Source organism: Eucyclogobius newberryi, unplaced genomic scaffold (genome assembly GCF_026437365.1).
Source record: "Eucyclogobius newberryi isolate DKJ021-1_F unplaced genomic scaffold, fEucNew1.0.hap1 SCAF_11, whole genome shotgun sequence".
NCBI lineage: Eukaryota > Metazoa > Chordata > Actinopteri > Gobiiformes > Gobiidae > Eucyclogobius > Eucyclogobius newberryi.
In genome coordinates, this window is record NW_027315735.1 from 18,856,113 (window position 1) to 18,874,834 (window position 18,722).

Here is an 18,722-nt window from a genome sequence, read left to right on the forward strand (position 1 = left end):
CCGACGTGAGTTCAAATATTCACCTCAATCACAGTGTGAGACATGGTTACGTATTTTCTGTTACTAATATGTTCTAATCACACGACATCTTCAGAGTTCCTCATATTTGAAAACATTATCTCATCACTGACCCACTTCTAGCTCAGTTAAACAGAACCACTCTGGCCTCGTTCTGATGGACTGCACTCTGATTTTGGTCTGTTTGTAGTTGATGCTATTTGTGTCTAACCCTTCTTTTGTGTCCGTCCCAAAGGCTCCTGTAGTCCCGATAAGCAGAGCTGTGAGACGTTGTGGTGAGTCCTATGGGGCACAAAGAGGGAGGATGGAGGGACAGATGATACTGACATGAACTCACAGAGAGTTGGCAGAAATTGAATTGCTATATTTCAGTCAATTTCATCAGTTGGTGGACCTGCGAGTGGACCTGCGAGTGCCCCTGCTGCGCATCAGTCGGAGTGTTAAACTGTTGTCTGCTTGTCACCTGCTATGTCGCTTCAGAAAAGGAAGTTTTGGTTCCTGTCACACAAGACGCATCTCGCAGAGGTTTACAAAATAAAGCAAAACACAGATTTTTCTTCTCCAAGAAAACACTGAAACCTACTGACTCCACAGCACGTAAACATTATTTGCTTCTTGTGCGCATAACTTTATTTATTATTTGCGTTAGACCTTTACGTAGAAGAATTACATGTCTATATAGAAGGATGTGTTTATCAACCCAAACTTATATCTCTCTGGCATTTTAACATTTCTTCAAACTCTTATGGTTATTTTATGAATGACTTTAAGTGAATAAAACCTTATCCATGGACTGCCTTAAAGAAGAAGTGTGTGACAATTGAACCTGAGGCACAGTTAGTGTAGTGAGTGCTGGTGAAGGCTAATGAGTGAGAGCATTCACAGGAACATATCAGAGCTCTGATTCAGCCGCTCTCCACACATCCACATGTCTGCTCCACACTCACCAGGACATTACTCTCCTCTGACGTGTGAATCTACAGCTGCCTACAGTGTCTCATCAATGTTCTGAAGCCCGGTCGGTTAGTGAGCTAAAAAAACATATAGCAGAGGAGGAAGTGAGACCCATCTGATGCTGTAGGCCTAACGACTGGAGTCTCAGAGATGAGCACGAGGAAATGAAGGGAGTCGGGGATGTCAAACCTCATGAACGATGAAGCAGTTCATATTACAGAGGCATCTTAGTTCACTTGCCACTGCCAGCCCAAGGCGTAATGAGGCAGGCAGCAGACACGCAGCTCTGGAGCTGCTATAGACAATCATAGTGCTGTCAAAAAATGATCTTATTGTATATACTCATGTCAAATGGCACTAGCGATAAATGTGATTTTCCTTCAATATTTTCTCAGCTCCTTGGTTTTAAGTCTGAAAACCTTTGAAAAGTTTTCTTGTACTTGGAGCCATTAAAATGAATTCAGGTATATTATTGTGCCATGAGCAATGACGCTGCCAATGGCCTAGAATGTACTAGAATGTAATGAAATACACACAACGATAATAACTTTGCATGTATCGGTAGTTTTAAATTGAAATTTAGATTTTCTTTTTGATGGTTTTAGTTCTTGCCGCCTATAATAATTCTACCTGTAGCTTCTTGTAATGGGAGCACATGAACACACGCCAACAACGATGTACATTTTTGCCGCCGCACAAACAAAGTGGGGGAGAGCTTCATAGGACATGTCACGGTCAACATGCTTCATTGAGAAGCTGTCTGCGTTTACTGTAACAGCTTGGACCATTTGCACAATGTATTCTGTGTCTCTATTAATAAAGACGCTATAGCAGAGCTGGCATATTGCGGCGCATAATGGTTGAGAAGAAAAAATACAGGACACATTTTAAAAGTATATCTTAATATAAACATTTTATTCAGTGCATTTTTGTGTATACAACAAATAAACAACTGGAAGTCTCCAAGCAGCCACAGCGTCTGCCTGACAATGTTGTTTTCTCAGATGTCGCCTGGTTTGTTTGGGACACATAATCCAACATGGGGTAATACACAGCCTACATCATGCAGTTCTAGACCATAATTCCCAGCTCTCTCCCATGCAACAGATAGGTTTGCCCAAAAAGTGTAAACCATCTCTGGAGGTGCAGCCCAGTAAAGAAGGCTTTCCAAAAGCATGTACCAGAAATGTATGAAGCTGGAGGAAAAGGGCCCACAAAAGGGGACTGCTCTGTACACAATTGTGTTTGTACATGCCCTGTGCAAGAAAAGGGAAGTTGTTGTTTTTTTTTCTTGTTTTTTTTTCTTTTACTTTTTCACTTTTACAAATATGACATGTCCTATAAAATGTTAAGCCACCTAAAAGTCCACAGTATTCTTTTGAATATAGAAAATATTGTCACCACAATAAATTACTCAAATACATAGAACAAGCATCCTGGGAAGGGACTTGTTGTGCCATACTTCCTATGGCAATGGTATGGGCCTATAAAGAGGACAAATGCTGGAAGAAGAGGGCAATCGAATAACATGATGAGCACAGAGACGAAGACATCATAACACAGTCCAAACAGAGGGGAATGAGGACACATACAGATCATACTCCACTAGTCAAGCATATCAGAAGAAACACAAGATCCAGCACGCTGCCAAGTCCAAAATATGTCAAATCACTCCATTCTCCATTGTGTATGCCTAAAACTGCTCACTCATCAAAAGAATTCCAGCTTTGCCTTTAGACTAGCTCCATTCTCAGGGACTTAAAGGGACACTCTTCATTCTGTCTTTGGTTTGCTGGAACCTCTTTCAAAAACCATAACAAATACTGAACAATGGCAAGGGAAGAGAACACGAGGGCTAGAAAACAACAACAAAGAAATAAAAGGCTCAATGCTAATTTAGAAAATTAGCAAAAATCAAGGTGCAGCTGTGGCATCTTTAGAAAAAAAAAGAAAGAGCCACGCTGTCCTATATAATTCGGATCGACAGAGGAGGCATCATCTCCCATGCTATGTGCCCAGTCTGAGCATGTGCATGAGAACACAGAGGAGCTACCATCTGGCCGGACACAGTCTCAACAGCACTGCACCGCGCCAGGGACATCATAGAGGCTTTGTATTCACAGAAACAAGGACAACACCGCCACGGCACCACTATGGGCCGACAACAGCGCTTCACTCCTCGCACTGTCTAAATAATGCATGAGCGCAGAAGAAAAATAAATAATTTTATTATGAGCAAATATCACCCCAAGAGTGATGCAAGAAAGAAATCTCAAGCTAAAACAATATTGTAACTTTGTATTCAGCATGTGGTAAATGTGCTATGTGTTGTGTTAACTGAAACGTTAAATACCAAAATGGAAGTGTCCTTTAATAATAATAATAATAATAATGGTGATTTTGTTTTAGTCTTGAAATGGTGAGAAATGTGTGGATCCCGCTCTGCTGGAGGTAAGGTTTGGAGGTTTCTGTCCCAGAGGAGGTCCCTCGCTACGTGGACTCGTGCTGGCTCACGGTCTTGCCTCCGTTCAGCACCGCAGACGCACTCCGGCTCTTGGTGGGGGTACCGCTGCCTGAGCGCGAGAACTCTGTCAGCTCGTGGAGGGATGGCTCTCTGTACATTGCGACTAGAGAGGGAAAAAAACAACAGATTCAAAAAAGGAATGTCAATAGTACTGAAAGGTGGACCTGGAAAATACCAGTTGAAGTTGTGCACTATTGTTGCCACTCATGTTGCCACTAAAACAGCTTTTGCCACTCACTGCTGTAACTGAGATCGTGTTATGTCATGAGCATACGCTCTCTACACGCTGCCTGAGTTTGAGCTGGAAGAAAATGAGACAATAATGAGAATTATTTATAATTTTTTTTAACAAAAGTTAGCTTTGATCTGTGACTTGGGCCTCATGGCTCAGGACTGTACTTTTTGGAACTTGCTGAAGTTGGAGATGACAGAAGAGGATATTGTGTATTTCATTATAAATGCAAGAGTCACTGGGGCTTTAGCTTTGCTGTGTTCGCAACAGTAACCATTCACATCCACAGAATAATCAGTAATCTGAGCACAGCCTGTTTGGACACTGTCATCAGACTTCTATCATTTCAAAGACACTTACTTAAGGACCAAACCAGTCTACACATAAGTGAATTATCACAGCTTGTTTGGGTTCAAATATTCAGAGGTCCATGACACAAATGGCACAAATGAACCTAATTGAACCTATATTTTGTCTTTTTGTTGCTTTGAAGCTTCAATACATCGTTGTGGCAGTAATTGTTTTGAAATGCTAAAAAACTGTCTCAGCAACGAGCATTAGGCCAACATTAGGCGGCGGGTGCGGCGTGGAGCACGGGGAGTGCGTACGGGGGAGCACGGCACACAGTGGCCTGTGCGAGGGAGCACCCGCCCCACTCAGTGGGTCTACTCAGTCCACGCTGGCCGTGAGTAAACAAACATGCGCGACAGGTGACATTATTTGGAGAATTCATAACTTCTACTGATAAACTTACCAAAGGATCTTCAGGGACTAAAGGTGAGCAGGGTCTATCAAGCTACTATCGTTTTATCAGTGCGTTAACATTTTATGTGAAGTCAGTCTTTCGTCTTTTGAGGGGGGGAGGGTGTCCAGAGAGAGACGAAAAAAATTACGTCTTTTCAGCTTCAACCCATTTTGAGATGATCCCTAAGTCACACCTCTTGAGAAGCCATCGCTCACAAATGCAGTGCTACAATTATTAATAAAAGCTGTATACTGTACAACAACTAAAGAGACTCACCTTTGAGTGGTTTGGGAAGAAAGTGTGCTGCTGGTTTGTTCTTCTTGACGTGGTTTCCCTTCATGATCTCGCCTTCCTTGTTGAGGCCCAGGTACCAGCCCCGGCCCGACTGCTGCTGCCGGTAGATCATGGAAGAGTATGTCACATAGTAGTTCTCAAACACCGACTCTTTGAATTTACACTCCGACGTGAAGTGTTCCTGAGGAGACAAAACACACACATTTTTCAGATCGTTGGCTTGAACAATTTTAAGTCTTAATTTGAAATAGTCTGCTACATAATGACCCATCAATTATACGTGATGTAAGTGGTTCGCATCTTAGTAAACCACAAAAAGAGTTCAACTTCTATATCAAATGTCACTCTTTATACTTCCAAAAATGATCACAATCCTCTCCATTTTCTGGAGTTAACATTGCATTACTTTGTGACATAGATAACAGTGATATGTGATAATTACGTATAAATAAAGCATAAGGCTAGATTAACTCCTGGCTTTTAATGATGTATATCTAAATCATTTATGTTCCAGAATATTGTCCACTGTATTAGAAGTTATGAAATGACTCCCGTCTTTGCATTTGGTTCAATATTGACTTTATGGTATGAGACTTAGGCACCTCTAATTGGTCTATATGTGTTTGGTGTAATGCCTGCAAGGTGTGACTGCCTGCTTATTTTTAATTGTATTGAGGTACTTTCACTAATGAACACTCTGTGGGGAGCCTCCTTGGAGACGTGTGGGTTTGCAGTTCATTTTGCAGACTCCATACTGTGCTGAGGTTCTTTCCAGCACTTTGTTTGGTTTAGGATCAGGAGCCTATATAGGATTTGCCCATTAATACTACAAGAGAGTAGCGGTGGTTTATTTCCCCCGGGTGAGAACCTGTGTGTGCGCCAGAGAGTAGTTAGGTGGCTCATTGTGTGTGTGTGTGTGTGTGTGTGTGTGTCTGTGTGTGTGTGTGTGTGTGTGTGTTTGCCCAATTTGTGGGGCTGCTAGTGCGGAGAGTCTAAAAATCCACTTTAATCGGAAGACAATTTCCCCCTGAGCCAGGCTGAGGGACAGTAGTGGCGCCTGCTTTCGTCATGTGACTTTTATTGTGAAATAGACCAAATACTTACAGGAATATATCGTTGATAGCTTTAATGGTTACACAGAAATTAATGTTAAAAGATAGTTAATAGATAGTTAAAAGAAGCCATGTGTCGGCGTGATGTGTCTGTCTGTGGTTTTGAATACGCCCTTGTGTGTGTGGCAATTTAGAAAGAAGTCAACTACATGCATATGGTAAATAGCCTTCATGGTCAGAGGTAAAGTGGGTGAAATATCTTCCATGCTGTGTGGCTTTAGTTTAGCTGGAGAGCATCTTCACCATGTGGATGTCACATTTCATTTTCTAAAGAAGACATATTATTCTTTCATCTGGTATTTAGTTATAAACCACAATATTCATGAATTACAGTTTTTAATGTTGCGTCTTTCTTTGTGAAGCACAGTATTGGTTCTCCACCATCACAAGCAGTGGATGTTATTGTTTTATTTTAGAAAAGAATGCAATGCAACATTCTATACAACAGTCTTTGTATAGCCCTATTTCCAGTTCACTCAAGCCTCAAATGCAGGTCATTGAGTTTACACAAACCTGCATGATTCACTCAAAATACAAGTTTGAATAAGCGATGAGAGAAAACAATTGCAAAATGGGTCAAAGCTTGTAAATGTACATTTTTGAATCTGTGGATAATACTAAGAGCGCATTCTTCCAATTTGTCTCAACAATGACTTTGTCCTGCACATTTTCCTCAACACTTGAATATGCGCTCTGCTGCAGTTTTGGATGTGGGTAGTTTGTGTTATTGCTGTCTTTTGTTCACTGCTCCAGAGCTGATCCTGCGCCACACAAGTGTTTTTGATCATTCACTTTCGCCCCAGCAGACTCACACTCATAGCAACACGGCTACAACCCTGGCAACATCCTGCCACAGAAAAATAAGGATGCTAAGGTTTATTCAAAATAATAATAATACTCACAGAAAAAGCAGCAAAACATACCAGCTTAGTCACAGAAACAAAGAATATCTTCTGATTAAAGACCACAGTCTAAACAACCAAGACTGCTGTTGTGTTACTTTTAATGGCAACATCTTATAAGGTGCATTTACCGCCACCGGCTGTAGTTGTACGTGTTCATGGAGGACACTGAGGACAAAAGAGGTGATGATGACAAAAGAATAAACTATGAAAATGCATTTGTCAAAGGATAACACTACACTCTTCTCCTGTTTCTGTTTGGAATATGACTTTTACTTGCAAACCCGTTTCTTAATAAAAATGACAGCATTATATTTTAAGACTGTCAAGAGCAGAAACAGTCTTTGATGTGGTGTTGGTGTGTGCTGTTGTGCTGGGTATATTTTTGTAGCTTTCAGGATTTGTCCTGACAGTTTGGTGCTGGAGCTCATCAAAGCATTTGTTAACATTACGAAGACGAGGAATATTATTTTGGATATGCTATGCCAAGGCCTTGATCTTACCATAGAAGTGTTTAAATAAAACAGTGACTCCTCTAGGTAAGTAACAAACAGCTCTAACACGCTGTAAGTGGTACAGGCGTTCAATAAGCCATTGTACTAGTATTTGTAGTAGGCCTACTGTAAAAAAAAGTATTTAAACAGATCACATATTTGCACTAAAGTACTATACCTATATAAAAAAAATAAAAAATAATAAGCTTTAATCCTGTACACACACATGCAGACTAATATGATCTTTTGTATTCTTTGTGGATTTGATGGTGTTTTTTGAGCAAAGAAAAATAAGTCATTTGTTTAACAAAAGAAAATCCCAGCTCCCTGACATCTTTGTACAGTATGATGAACTCTACCATTACAAAGAATATTCAATGCCCGCAAATGTAACATGTTTACTGTCTCCCAGTATCAATAACAGTGAAACATAAAGGATCCATGTCAAACCACAATCAATTATGATGCTTTTGTGCTGCTTCCTGGGGAGTAATTACTAATCACGTTTACTATTCAGTGGTAGGCGTAGAGACACTAATGGATCGAGCATCCTCTATTAAAAAAACATGTCGGCTGCATTTTCCCAGATGAGTCGAATCAATGCTAAAAGGAAGCTGAAACGACAGCAATTACGACAAAGTCATCCGTCCAGTTCTATTTTCAGCCATGATCCTTAAACAAGAGGTCAATACTTCAACTCTTCCCAAACTTGATTTCCTCCGGTGCACATCTGGGTGGCTTTTGTTCACTTGGTGGGGACTGCATTGCTTTTGAACAGCCTGACAAATCGCAAACACAAATAGACACACCCACATTGTGTCAACAATGAAGCACCGATGCACGTTGGACTAGTTAATGACACAGCCCAGTGGAGGCAGACGCCGCAGCGCCAGTTATTTACCGAAGGCATTGTGAGTCTAAACGGATAAAAGCTGGTAAAGCGACTGGTGCGTTTAAAAGGAGCGGAGTCAAAGGGGCCCGGACAATGACACACACTTGTTTGCAGTACTTTGCAGAACACCACTGTGGTTCTCAATATTTTCACAAAGGGCGTTTGGCCACATCCAATTAACTCTGGGACAAAAAGTTGAGTGTAAAGAATGTAGCCCTGACTTTCAAGTGATCATGGGTTCAAAATGGTTTCATTAAGTTTTCTCCGGAAAGTGCCATCTATTCTGCAGCACAAGAAAGCCTTTCCACTATCAACAATAATCCATTCTCAATCTCAGGTCCATCTCCCATCCATGTGTGGTATTTTCAACAATACTGAGGCTGAAGAAGCATCATGTGAAAGGCTCGTTGAATTTTACATCATCTACAAAGTTATGCAAATGTAATAAACAGAGTAAAGTATTGTTAAAGCTTGGTGAATTTAACACACTGTGGAAGTAGCTGATGTTACAGGCACAATCGAAGTGAAATCTATAGTAAAGAACATGATGTAATTAAAGTGTTTTTTACCATGACGGCGACGCTGAATATATTCACAGCTAAATTCTCCCACAGTCACAGCTTTTCTTCTTTTATATTGCCTCCTGCTCCATCATCTCAGAACATACAGCACATATAACATCATGTACCCTGCATTACCTAATCAAAGTAACTGAAATAAAAGTGATATTCTTTAAGACAGTGACAACTTTTCAGCCTGGATACACAATAGTGGCCAGTGGTTCTCAAACTATTCACACCAAGAAATACCAACACATATTTGGCTATCAGAGAGTACTATACGTTTGAAAAGCATTCTACACACATTCTGAAATGAGTGTAAAATCATCCTCCTCTCTTTCCAACAACTGTTGTCTTTTGAAATGTGACACCACACATCTGAAATTAGTAAAACTCAACACTTTTTGCAGTTCTAACACATCAACTTTGAGGACAAACTGTTCATTTCCTGCCTAAATGAGTCACAACAACAGTTAACTGTGAGTACAATGCCAAGATGTAACAATTCAACCAAAACTTTTCTTTGAATGTGTTTGTCTTAAAGTTTTAGATGTGTAAATAATATTATGAAGAATTATATTCTATTACTAAAGCAAATTACCCCCAATCGAAACAACCAATTCAAAAGCAGACACTTCACAACCAATAGCAACATCTTAACTTAAGCTTTATTCACAGCTAAAAACAGCTGTAAGCGGCTTGTTGACATTTAACTTTATTGAATTAATCTTGAGGCTTATTTAATGCGCTTAATTACAGCGAGCCGAGTAGCCTTCATTATAATCAGAGCGAGCGACAGACTGCTGTGGTGGTTACATTATTGCGTATGTAATATGCACTGATGGAGTGTTGTATTTCAATTATATCTGCACAGTCCCCTCAGGCGAGCTTAGCCATAGGAACCCCTGTGGACATGTTGTCAAACAGTGAGTTGTGCTATGAAACTATAATTACATGTAAAACATATACTCACTAAGCTGTGGCAATTACACTGTCAGTCTTTTCTATCCTGAATTATTTGCAAAGGTTACGGAACGATGTCACTTCTCTGGTCGGATCGCCACCTGCTTGTCTCCATGGAGATGTATGGCATTAAATGTCTCCCTGGAGACATAGTACAACTGTAAGAAATACCCATATTGTTTAATTAGATCATTATTTTGTTCTTTTTCAGTTTATTTCCTACATTCAGGATCAGGACACAATTCCAGTCACAGAGGTTAATTACACGACAGGTCTTTTGCATGTTTGACATACAGTATTTGCTTTAGGAAGGGCATCTAGCTCAAAAATACCACTAAATGTGCTCTGCCGTGGCCTTTCCTGACTTTTGCAAGGCTCTGAGTACAAATAATTCTACTCTAAATTGACTTTTTTTTCCTAAAAGAAGAGTGAACTAAAATATAACGTGGGTTAACATAGACTCAATACCAGTGGTGGCCCGTCAGGACCAGCAAGGCCTTCTCTGCTAACCTTAACATAATCAGAATATGATTTAAAAATATATATATTTTCCCTCAAATATTAAAAATTAAAAATTATTCCCCAGAGTAAGAGTTTTACTATTCATTTCATGGCTTTCCTCTTGTTGCACTGCTTCTGCCCCAGGTTGAGATGTGGAGGGCTGGTCTTTAAGTTAGATCTTTTATCCAATCATATTCAGCCGTCATGTGTTGCCAGGGTTCTAAAATCTGCCAAGGCCTTCAGACCTCAGCAGAGCTGATGCTTGTAGCTTAAAGTGAATGGAAATGAAAATGATGTGTCAACCAATCAGCTTCAGAGTTGGCTCTTGTACGTCTGCTGCTGATGCTCAGGAGCCATCTAGCAGGTGCATCACGTGCACGATTTTTGATTGGATCACCAATATTGAGAAGCAGGTCCTGTGGGCGGGCCTATGGAACCTCAAAAACTCTGAACAAGGAAACTGGATTTGACAGACACGTGAATCCTGTACTACTAAGCTGTTTTTTCAACCCACAAAGGCGGGAGGAGGAAAAGATATCGATTTGGTCGAGGATATAATTATAACGCCTTTCAACGCCAAGACAAACTTTTCAAGAAAAGTTAGACATTGTAAGAAGAGGTCGTCCGACACCGACGCTGCAAAGCCTGTTACAGGCGGATTCGTTCCCCACTTTCAAAGTTTGGACATCGGCGCGTTGAAAACGCGTTGACACGCGGCGCGCGCAACAACGTGCGAAGAACGAGCGTGGACAAGGTAAAGCAACGCCTGTTTAAACTACGTTTCTATCTAAATGTATAGTGTCTAGAGCCATGGCATCATAATGATGGTAATATGATGGTTATAAGAGGTGGATTTATTCGGGTGGGACTGTGTATGACCTCACTGAAGGCCCAAGCCCCAGACCCACGGCAACAACAAAAACACTAGAATTGTAGTGCACAATTTGTTTCAGTCCATTTGTAATCTTACACTGGGAGTGTAATGGTGACAGATACTAAACTGGTCCTCTCCCTACATATTACTGTCACTATAATTTGTTATGTATTTTGTGTAATTATAATCCGATCGTTTCCGTCTCAGAAAGAACCTGCACCAACTCATTTCCTCCAGTGACGGTGATCGTGTTTGTGTTTGTCCTTTGAGTGCATCTTTTACACCTGCCACTGAAAATGATACATATTCACCTAAAAAATATTCATAAACCTACAAATGAATGAAACATAAGAGATACAGCACACTCCATCCTTTCTTGTATGTTTGAAATATAAAGCTACTGTGAAGCTAGATGTGTGCGATGACAGAACAACTGAAATACTGTCACTCACTTAAAATATTGTTTCAGGACGACCAAAGGAAATATTTAGAGCAGAGCTGTGCAAAAAGGAGATACTTACTGATGTGTACAAGTATCCTTCGCTGTTCATGGCCAAGTAGAGCTTCGTCTGCACTCCCTGAATGGCAACCACACGCAGCCCCACAGGGATAAGGTTGAACACGGCTGAGGAAACACAAAGAATGTGACAGTCATTCTATAAACATTGTATTTGGCTGTTTTACACTTCATTAAATGTAAAGACACAGTTTGGGTTGAATCTAAAAGCATCTCCTCACCAATAGATAAATGTGCCTCAGAACTGAATGGATTGATATTTCATTTTGAATAAAGAAACTAAATGAACATGTCAGGTAAACACAAGCACAAATAATACAGTGTGTAAAATAATACAGTGTGTAAACCCCCAGCCGGATCCACATGTGCCCTGGGGAGAAAAGCTGTGGAATTGAAAAGAGGAAGGAGAGCGCAGGATGACTAAAGCATGTGTGAATGAGACAAGGATGTTTTTGGTAAAAGTCTAACAGTCGCTTCAGCACAATATGGTATTCTCTGTTCACTATTGCAGAGATGCTGTAAATCTTGTAGCTCTACTTCTCAGGGGAATTCAAGCCTTTAACATACTGGAGCTTACTCATTTGATAGCTTAAATCATTTTATAAAATAAATGTAAGCCCCTCTTCAATGTATGCGACCTGATAGTAACTTTAACAGTGCCAAGGGACAATGCAGACTACTTTTTTGAGTGTACAGCAAAGTTTTTCAACTTTTTGGAACATTGCTCGCTGGTGCAGTGCAGAAGTTTCATGGTCCAGTGCCAAGAAGTTACAAATGCAACTTACAGCACAACTTTTACACAGCTAGAGACAATTTAGTCTCATTTTATCTGTATTTTCTTGTTTACTTGTCTTTCAAAATTCAGAATTTACCCTTTTCTTTCGCCATGATGCTCCTACACGGCTCACAAACACATCTACCGGTAGTTGACGTTTATTTCCACAGGATTACAGAGCTTTGTGGTGATGGAGCTCAATAATCATGCAGGAAGCACCTGAGAACCACAGTGGAGGGGATGACAGGGCAGCCACCCACATTATTAGGGTGTAGGGTGAGAAGGACTCGGGGACAGCTGCCATGAGTGGTCCTCCCACCAGGACCCAGACCCAATTTAAAGTGACAACAAAGCACAGGCTTTTGTGTGTTTTATTTGAAACATTTTGTTCAATGGTTTAACCATTTGGATGGATATATATATATATATATATATATATATATATATACACACACACACACACATACACAGAACCATGGGGATATTAAAGCCTAATATGTATGCTGTGTGCTGTATCTCTCTCCTTTGACAGAACATGAGACACTGTGGCTCTCTTCCTTTCACTGACACTTTCTCCTCCTGATACTGCAACCATAAAAGGGATCAGGGGTCACGAGAATCTGCGTTCAAAGCACATACTGTCCCAACAAGTGTTTACAACTGTGATTACTGCTGCATATTTTTAAATAGAATGGCCTGTGAACTGTCAGCGCATGTCCATTTGAAAAGATCCAAGCAAAAAAATGTGATTACCGTAAATGCATCGCAGTAACTAGCACCAACTCCTTCTCAAGCCCATATGCTTGTGTGTGCATCTTTGAGTAGGTCCTCTCCTACCATCATAAGACACCAGTGCCTCAAAAAGGAGCGCTCCGTCACCATGGAGACAAGCGCACCCTAACCTCGCTATTTTTGGAGTAGTGCAACAAGATTCACTCTTCGTCTTTTTCCTGTTTTAACATGGTCTTTAATTTTCTTTTCAGTAAGTGTATTGAGTGATGCAGTTATGTAAGAGGTGTCATAGATCGAGAAGCCAGCGTGAACAGTACAAAGACTGGTGAGCTCGATTGAATTTTGTCAGGAGAGAAAACAGAGGCGCTAAATCCGCTTAGTGTTGTAAACATAGACCATCAAAGTACTTTAATGAGCCATGCAAGCCCATTACCTGTTTGAAAGTAGAGGCTGTTTCTAGTGTCTCTCACTTCTGCTGCAACCTTATCAGTTCAGTCATAGCCTACTCATGCTTCCTTAAAGCTGGTATTTGAACAGTTCAATCCTAATTTACATAAGTATTTTTTGTTTTAATGTAAATGGGTTTGATACGCTCAAGATTTTACCTTTATATGTCCTTCCCCTTCAAGAAAAAGCATCACTGACAGAAAAAAAATTACATCTTTGGTTTTCATGTGCACTTGTCACTATTCTTGTTTTTTTTATTCAGTCAAATGTAAGCCAATGCGGGGTTTGGAAAATATGTATATGGTTCAATATAGTAATATTTCAAGACACGGACACAACTCTTTATCTGAAGAGCTGAATACATTGTATATGAAGGTAAATCTTGAATGGCAGAGTGCAGAGAAAGTGCAGAGAAAGTGTGCACTCACTGTAACCATTGTCCTCCTCCTTGGTGCCATCGATGGTGCCGTCAGCCTGCAGCTGGAGGTGGAAGCCCTGGCGGCTGTACAGCTTTGTCACAATCCCCTTCAGCTGGGGCTCTGTAAAACACACACAAACCGATGCTACTTAAGACCTTCGTGTAGGATTTAACATTTTATAGAGCCGTCACAAAGCTGTCAGAACACACTTTGACCCTTTAAATCAAAGTTGTCACTGCGATCAAAAAGTTTCGGGTGGTACTTTAAAAAAAAAAGAGAGAAGACATGAATAACTTTACTTTTTCCGTTTCTGTAGTATCACCAAATTCCTTACTGGTTTCACTGAATGCATAATTAACGCTCCCTAGAAGTCAATATTTTCAATGGGAGCGTTGCTGTCTCGCCTGTCAGTCTGTGTCTGTGTGGGTCTTTGTGGGTAAGTGCTCTCTACTCCCCAGCTATTGTCCCAAGTGGAGTGTCCTTTACAGCGGTTTACCACACCTTTCATCTATCCTTTCATCTCACTTACCTTTCAATACTGCCCTTTCTGCTGACTTCCCCTGCGCTGAAGTTGTACGCACAGGGAGGCTCACAAAACCCAAACCTGGGCAACTCAAATAACACACTCAAATGAGTCAATACAACTAAAGCTCAAATGAGAACGGTTTTGACTTCACAGTTTTTTAAATAGTATTTGGGATGGAGACGTAGCATGTAGAAAAATGGTGTCGAATGAAAATCACATACACTTTAAACTTTAAAATGGTAGGAAGAACAATAAGAAAATATGATTGTAAACATGAGTTTTGGGGGAACATTAGAGTACTGCATCTGATACTCTCTAATAGTATCACATTCAAATTGGACGTGCTCTTGTCATTATTAGACGTAAACATCTTAACACAGGCTAAGACCTTGATCACGACACACTGCACTGTGATAGTAAGAGGTGCTGACAGAAACAGACCTGGGCGTCTTCTGCGTCTCTTCTTGGAACTGAAGAGTTTGACTCGGGAGAAGACGCTGAGTCTGCTCGGCTTTTCACAGCTCCCTTTGGTTTTCGCGGGACTACTCACGCAGCGGCACGCGTTTGACTTTTCGCGCTCCCTCGCCTGCCTCTTCTGCCTGATGAGGGAGCTGGCGATAGCCGCTGCCATGGCCAGCTTGGCGGCGGCGTGGAAACACTTCTAGTGAAAAACTCAGCCTGTCACAACTCAGAGCGCTGAAGTAAACTGTGCAGCAGAACGAGTCACGAACTTTTCCCGATGCACCTTCTGTACTTTGCGGCAAAGTGGACAGTGAACCTCTCACAGAGCATTCTTCAAACTGGGCAAAAGCTCTGTTGTTTTCTGTCTTTTAAAACCCATCCGAGAAGGAAAAGAGATCCGCACAGTCGTTCATCCTTTGGTCCATTCACGTCCAAGTCAGCAGAGGTGGGACTAGGTGGTTGCGCACATGGCTCCGGCGCAGAGTGGCCCCTGGTTAAAAACACCTGTTTGCTGCGTCTCCTTTATCTCTTTGCTGCGTAATCATCAGCGGCATTCTGCCTCTGTCCCAAAGTAGTGCCAAGCAGATAATGGTCCAAACACTCCTCGTGGATGGAGAAGGCTACATTCAACTCTCTTCTCCAGCATTACTCCTACAGCAAGCAGCGAGTAGTGAGAGGAGGAGGACTGAGACACCGGGCACACCCCTTACACTATTCACTACACCAGCCATTCCCAAACTCTGCAGCGTCCCCCACGCTATTGGGGGGGGGGAAATAGTAACGTATTATGTAAAATAACAATAAATAATGCTATTATGCTAAAATTAACATTGTTTGATCTGTTTCTCTACTATTTCATTGTCGCCCATCGAGGCAATTCTTTTGATTTTGGGCGTTCATTGAATTGAAAAAATACACGTGGACTAGATTACAGGGGCCCAGAATACCACTTTGGGAACCACTACTCTCTTCACACGTCCATGTGCACAGAACTAGATCCACTGAGCAGCGATTACTCATACTTGCAGATATTTTGCACGTGTTTACAGATAAAATACATGTACTCTTATTCAAATCTTATCAAAACGATCTATTAAAATATATATTAACACCTGGTCTATTATTTTTCAAACTGTTAAAATTGAGCTGGAACTCAATGAAAACAATAAAAATCCATTAACTTTCAACTGTCAGCTGCAACTAGTGCAGAGCTTTGCCGATGCTGCCATCTACAGTCCACAGCCCAGAATGCATCACACCATTTGTACTGTTGCTGCCATTTCTTCTGCAATGAATGTACGACACGTAATACATGTATAAGTAAATTGCATCTATATTTATTCCCGAGAAATAAACAAAAACTGAACAACGAAAATAGCCTACTACAACAATAATTCATATTTCTGTAAATAGACAAAATACTACATGAAAGATAATCTAAGTGGGCTGAATGAAAAAACAAGCAAACAAACAAACAAAAATAGTCCAATGATATACATCCAAAAATAATAATAAAGATAAACGTTTACGTCGAATGCTGTCAGATTTTTTTCAGCACCATGGACAGCTCTACAACGTTTATTGACAAACTATAGAGTTATTCCATACAAAGAATAACTCTTTATCAAACTTAAATGCTACAAACTAATTTCTCAAACGTCTCAAAAGTCTGTTGCCACAAATTATCATGAAATCAGTGCAGTCCATACACAATAAAGAACGCATACCTGACACCGCTTTTCTTAGAGGAAAACTCATGTTTGCCTTGAGGAGCGAGAGTCGAGATAGTCCGAGAAGAATCCGGTGTGTGGTGTGTCGACCAGTCTTACATTTAGACAAAACTTCCACGCGTCTCCAGAACAACTGTCAGCGGCGCAGTGATGGGGCAGCAGCTCGAGGCGTGGTCATAAACAGGAAGATCAGTACGGGACATTAGCGACATGCCATTATGACTTCTAAAATGCTCATTAAACATTCATTTCGAGGTCTTGTTGATCCGGAAAACAAAGAACACGCTTAGTGGTCGCCCGTGGATGGAAAAACGATGGAGATACACTGCAAAGATTTGACTTCCTTGCAGGGGCCAGATATGACTTTGCTATCATATTACCAAAAGGATGTAAATTGATCCGATAATGCGCGGACTAAACTAGTTACGCGGGGCCCTCCACTTTGGACGGAAATATATTGATGTAACATTAGCACTGAGGGAAAGAATCTGTGTTGTACAGAGAGCACCAGGAAAGTCTGGAACAAGATGTTAACCACTGTTTTCTCTTTTATTAAATGTGCCACACATGTTGGGAGGATGTTGAGTTCCGTGAATTAGGTGAACATGTATGATTTGTCATCTTATGTGTAAAATATTTGTTTCCATTATGAGTTTGACCACACGTTGCTAAATTAGTCAGCAGTCATGTTTTCTGGAGAAAAGTAGGCTAATGTTCCGTATACGTTTTACTGAAAACATTTGAAAGCAACTGTACTTCACAGCTTGTCCACTAGAGAGCACTGGGAGGCAACAAACAGACTATTCATATTGTTAATTTAGATGTAGATGTATCACACAGAATGACATACAGCAATAATTATAATCATTATTATTACACTGTAATACTATAATCAACTTCTAACATAACATATTAGAAGTTGCATATAGTATCACACTGTAGTAGTAGTAGTAGTAGTAGTAGTAGTAGTAGTAGTAGTAATAATAATAATAATAATAATAATAATAATAATAATAATAATAATAATTGTTGTTTAAAATTATTGTCTAAAAATGGCATTGTATAAAAAGTATTAAAATATGATTATCTGCCAAAAACAGTCCAAACTCTGTGGCTAAAGGAGCTTGTCATGTTCTGTTAGAGCTGACACCCCAACATTAAAAAAGAACAGAAATTGGGAAAGTTTCTTATTTACATATATGCCATGGGGTCAGAATATAACAGTTTGTGTAGAGGAGTTGTCCATGAGAATACAATTTGTATTTTTATATTTATTGATTTTGTCAATACAATATCTAATGTGTATAAATCCATATAATGCTATATATTGATGTATTCCTCACCATGTCAGTATTCTTTGTTCCAAATATCATGACTGTGTGACACTGTATGTGACTATAGACACTAACGTCCTAGTTCCATCAGATGCTTTGGTAAAAAAAAAGGGGGTTGGGGGTTCTGGGACCCCAGGGTCGGGTTGAAACAAGACTCAACATGGCCCAATGTTTACACTAATGAAAAATAAGGAAAAGGTAAGAAAAACTAGCGAAGTAAGTAAAAGGTAGTAAAGGTAGGAGGGGTGGCTCCCAGACTAAGAAAACAACACGTTTTTTTTTTAAGTTAGCTTGAGGCAAGACACTTCAGGCTCTTTTTGGTCAGTTTCCTCTCTAACACTTGTAACTTGTTATGTAAGTTTTTCTTGAATTGGCATAAATAAACAACAAAGTAAGTTTCAAACCGATACAATTGATACTCTGAATTTAATATTTATTTCTATTCAGCTGCAGCTGTTTTGTCTTCAGTTGAGACAGAGGAAGGTTTTCACACTGCTGTGTCATATCAACGCTCACCACTAGAGAGAGACAAGCTGTGAAATGAAGTGTAAAACCAAGGTTAAACATCACCTTGACTTTTAGATGTGTAAATATTTTTGATAATTTCATGTGAATAATCTAAAGCAGCCCTTTAATAAAGTTCTAACTCCAGAGCTAAAATTGGGCCCTGAGGCTTAACACTGTAAATGAGAGAATAACCTTGCTCTTGGTGTGA

The 18,722-nt window shown here is 40.3% G+C and overlaps 2 protein-coding genes across 5 annotated transcripts in view; one reads left to right on the forward strand and one right to left on the reverse strand.

The window, feature by feature from the left end:
- arr3b (arrestin 3b, retinal (X-arrestin)) overlaps positions 1 to 18,722 on the forward strand; it is a 338,825-nt gene that overhangs the window by 105,115 nt on the left and 214,988 nt on the right. The window lies entirely within an intron of this gene.
- The window catches only part of fgf13a (fibroblast growth factor 13a), a 72,151-nt gene continuing 55,286 nt past the window's right edge, over positions 1,858 to 18,722 (reverse strand). For 3 of the 4 annotated variants that reach the window (XM_072436949.1, XM_072436966.1, XM_072436941.1), the window contains 4 exons: positions 13,965 to 14,075; positions 11,587 to 11,690; positions 4,750 to 4,948; positions 1,858 to 3,599 (listed from right to left, as the gene is read on the reverse strand). In XM_072436949.1, the coding sequence (XP_072293050.1) occupies positions 3,463 to 3,599; positions 4,750 to 4,948; positions 11,587 to 11,690; positions 13,965 to 14,075 (551 nt within the window). In that variant the 3' untranslated portion in view covers positions 1,858 to 3,462. Of the gene's footprint in view, positions 3,600 to 4,749; positions 4,949 to 11,586; positions 11,691 to 13,964; positions 14,076 to 14,922; positions 15,198 to 18,722 lie in introns of those variants that run through there. The other variant, XM_072436957.1, reaches the window with a different exon arrangement.